This window comes from Vombatus ursinus, unplaced genomic scaffold (assembly GCF_900497805.2).
Source record: "Vombatus ursinus unplaced genomic scaffold, bare-nosed wombat genome assembly UNPS02015030.1, whole genome shotgun sequence".
Lineage (NCBI taxonomy): Eukaryota > Metazoa > Chordata > Mammalia > Diprotodontia > Vombatidae > Vombatus > Vombatus ursinus.
Window position 1 is genome coordinate 2,755,798 of NW_020954808.1, and position 3,798 is coordinate 2,759,595.

General features: G+C 52.3%; 1 protein-coding gene across 1 annotated transcript; it reads right to left on the bottom strand.

The window, feature by feature from the left end:
* Positions 1-490: 490 nt before the first annotated feature.
* LOC114031041 lies at positions 491-3,593 on the bottom strand. Its single transcript, XM_027846044.1, has one exon. The coding sequence runs from the start codon at positions 2,428-2,430 to the stop codon at positions 1,615-1,617; it is 816 nt and encodes a 271-aa protein (XP_027701845.1). The 5' UTR covers positions 2,431-3,593; the 3' UTR covers positions 491-1,614.
* Between the last annotated feature and the right edge of the window lie 205 nt (positions 3,594-3,798).

Genomic DNA, 3,798 nt, shown 5'->3' on the forward strand with positions numbered 1-3,798 from the left:
GTCCTCAAGCAAGAGCTTAGTGACCATCTGATATGTTGTAGTGGGAATTCTTTACCTGGGACACATGACCCTACAGCAGGGATGGGGAACCTCCCCTAGATGGTTACTATAGCAGCCTTTCAACTCTGAGATTCGGGGAGCCAGGGAAGGTCCCTGAGGGATGGGGTCCAAGCTGAGTTGTAGAGAAAGAAGTCTGGGGCTTGGGAGCCTGTGCTGACTATGGAAAAATGGAGACCCAAGATGAAGAGACTGGGATTTGGGTGAAGATGGGGGCAAAAGTCACTGAGGAGGAAGAACAGATTGGGGTGACTTGGGGTGACCCTGGTTCTAGTGGAAGATCAGCCCCTCCAGAAAAACACAGTGAAAAGAAAGTTCAAGAATTCTGGTCCTTTATTCTAGCTCTGAACAAAAGCTAACATGAAATATGCTAATTTTAGCTTCCTCCCCCCAACCCCTAAAAAACAAGATCAAAGAACTTCCAATCCTCTGCAGCCCCCCTCATTCCCACCCCAGTTACATTGATCAGACCTTCTTCCTTGTAGGCTTCAGAAAACTAGTTCACACTCCCCTCCAGCCATGAGGCTACTTGGGCAATGAGAGGGGCTTTTGGGGGTGGGGGGGATAGAACTGCCCACTGAGTGGTCTGGGGCCCAGATACGGGGTATAGACAGGTAGGGCTGCAGGACCCAACAACTGTAATCAGAAACAAGCGCATGAGAACAGTATAAGAAAGTTTGTCTCTTCCCCCCAGCCCCAGCCCAAGATATTCTTCTGGAGCTGGATCAATGTGAGCTGGGGAAGGATTCAGGGAGCCCCCCCCCCCCAGCATCATGTCCAGGAGCTGGTCACCCCCTCAAAGGGACTCAAAGGTGTTATGTGAGGACCCCAGCATGACAGGCAGCATCTGGTAATCTTCAAGGGGATGTGCTGAATCCTGGGGTGCTGATGTCTGCAGAGGGGCTCCAACTTCAAGGCTGAGACAATAGTCAAAGGAAATGTCCGAGGCAGAGTTGTGTAGGGAGGCAGAGACAGAAGCTGGTACAGCGTTGGTCTCATGAATGCGCCACACTTGGAGGTCTTTGGCTTCTCGGGAACTCCCCAATGTCCAGGGAAGTTGTAGGTTGGCAGGTGTACGGAGAAAGGGTTGGGGAAATTCAGGGGTGAGGGTTTCCCAGGGCTGAGACAAGGTGGGAGTGGAGGATTCCAGAAGCTGAGAAATCCTGGGGGTGGGATTAGCTGGGTGTGATGGGGGCGGGGCTGGGCCAGGGTTATCCAGGAATGGGGGAGTCCCAGGACTGAAGATTCACTGGGATGGATTGAACTGGGAAAGGGGGTGGGGTTTCAGGGACTCAGAACTCCCTAAGCTAGAATGAGTCTAGGGAAGGTCTTGGAGAGAGAAGAGGGGACCAGCCCCTGGGGAATTGGGGATGGCCAGGGGCTGAGAAATCCCTGGGATACGGTCAACTTGGAATGGGGAGGTCTCAGGGGCTGAGGATTCCCTGAGCTTGGGAGAAGCAGGAGTGGGGTAAGCCCCAGGGAGAGAGAAATCCCTGGGATGGGGCAAGGCCCAGGGAAGGCCTGGAGGGCTCCAGGAGAGGAGGCCCAGATTCTTCCTCACCGCTTGACCTTTCTCCCGGCTGAGTTTCGTCCACTCCGTCGGTACAGGGACTGCTGGCCACCATTGAGGGGGCAGTACTTGAGGGTGTGGGCCAGGCCCCCTGTGGCTCCACACAGTGGGCAGACGTAATGGCGAAGGATGGGACAGACGACCACACCCTCCGGAGTCTTCAGCAGGTGTGAGGTGTACACATGTCGGGACTCCCCATTGTGTTTGCAGAAGTTGCAGAGGGGTGTAGGGGCCCCTGGCCTCCCAGCTGCCGCCTGCCTCACCTGCCCGGCCTCGGTCTCCACCTCGGCCTCCTGGTTAGACTTCTCCCCATCCCCAGAACCCCCTTGGCCCGAGATCACCTCCCATAAGATCTTGTTCAGATTCAAATAGTCTTTCCACATATCGAAAGGGGCCGCCAGCTTCATGGGCGCCTGATGTGGTATGCAGGCTGCTGAGGGGGTGGAGGGGCGGGGGCGGAAGGGTCGTTGCTGTCTGGAGTAGTGTGGAGCTCGCAGCAGGGTAGGGGGGATGCCTTTCATAGGGTGGCTGGAGACCTCTGAAGGCAAAGGTGGAGCTTCCAATTTAAAGGGCCCACTCTCTTCCTCTGCCCCCACCCCTACCCCCCACTGGGACCCAGCAGGGAGGAAAACCCGGTGAGATGGAGAGAGCCTGAGTTTCAGTTCCTGGTCCACAACCAGTTTGCTGTGTGACCTTGGCCAAATCACTTGCCCTCTCTGGGCTTGGGATGCCTTTCCTGTGACATCAGAGGGTTGCACTAAACTCACAGTCTTTTGGAATGCCAGTATGATAAGGGTCCTCATAACACAGAATACTGGAGCTGGAGGGGGATGAGTCCCAGAGTGGGGGAAAGGGCTTGTCCAGGGTCACAGAGGGAGTGGCCAGTGCTCTTACTGTGTGGGACAAGCTCACTGAACCATGGAAAGGTGAAACCAGTGGAGATCTCTCTTATTTTACAAGAAGGAAAAACAGTCCCAGAGAGGGACAAGGTCTGTCCTGAAGCCACACAGCAATGATTCTGCTAATTCTGTCGTATGAGGGATTCTACTGTTGTTCTGTGCCCTGAGTTGACTGATTCTACAATTCTTTTGTCTATGATTCAGGGATTTCCTTTCATTATAGGTGGGTGGGAAGTTATGGCGAGAATTAGAAAAACTGTATGTAGGTGGGGGGTGGGGTTCACTGTCTTCCCCTCCCCCCTCTTTTCCTACTAGAGAAGAATTGAGGCAGAATCAGCCTGGGGACTCCCCCTCCTCATCCCCTTTGCTCCCCACATAAACACACCTTTGAAGAAGAAAACAAGGACATGAAACTGATGGGAAATTTACCAGTTTTGTTTACTTGAACCTGACTCCCTCCTAAGCTTAACCCTAACTGTAAGCCAATCAAAAGCAGTAATAGCAGGGCTGGGGGGGTGCCTCCCTTTTGAGTCCTTCCCACCTATGTCAGTTTCAGTCTTCTTTGGTGTCAGGCATGAAAGAGGCTGCCCCCCAACCCCCTAGCTCCAGGTCCTTCCTTTTCCCTCAGCTGGACAGCCCTAGGTCAGTTAATCTCTGCTTGGGCAAGCTGGTGAACCCAGAAGATGGGATTGCTATTGGCACAGTGTGCTCAAAGACAGAAATACTGGACTTCGGTCTATCTTGGGGTTCAGTCTCGGGCTCCAGGTGCCCTGGTTCTGAATCTTCAGGCCCCAGTACAGGCAATCCTGAGCTGTACTCAATCATCCAACTCTGAGTTTTACCTGGAGGAAAAGTCCATCAGCTAGTCCACAAGCATTTGTGAATGAGTTTAGGACCGAGGGTAAAAAGAAAAGGAAAAACAGCCCCCATCTTCCAAGATGGCTGATGTGAAGCCCCAAGAGCAAACAGGGAGGAAAGAAAGAGATCAAGCCAGAGAAAAAAGCCTGGAGAGGAAACTGAAGTCAGAACAGAAAGAGAGGAGATAGGCATGGAAATGGAGAGAGAGAGATCAAGTCAACATAGAGGAAGAAACAGGAAAACCTAACTTAGGTTTAGGTTTATTTTACAAAGGGACCAAAATACAGAAGGTGAAAAATTCAGAGAAAAATGTCTTGGAGTAAGAAAAAAAAAAAGACATGGAGACAAGAAAGGGCTGGAAGGTGATAGATATACAGAGATGAAAAGACCAAAGCAAGACAAATCGCTTCTTTA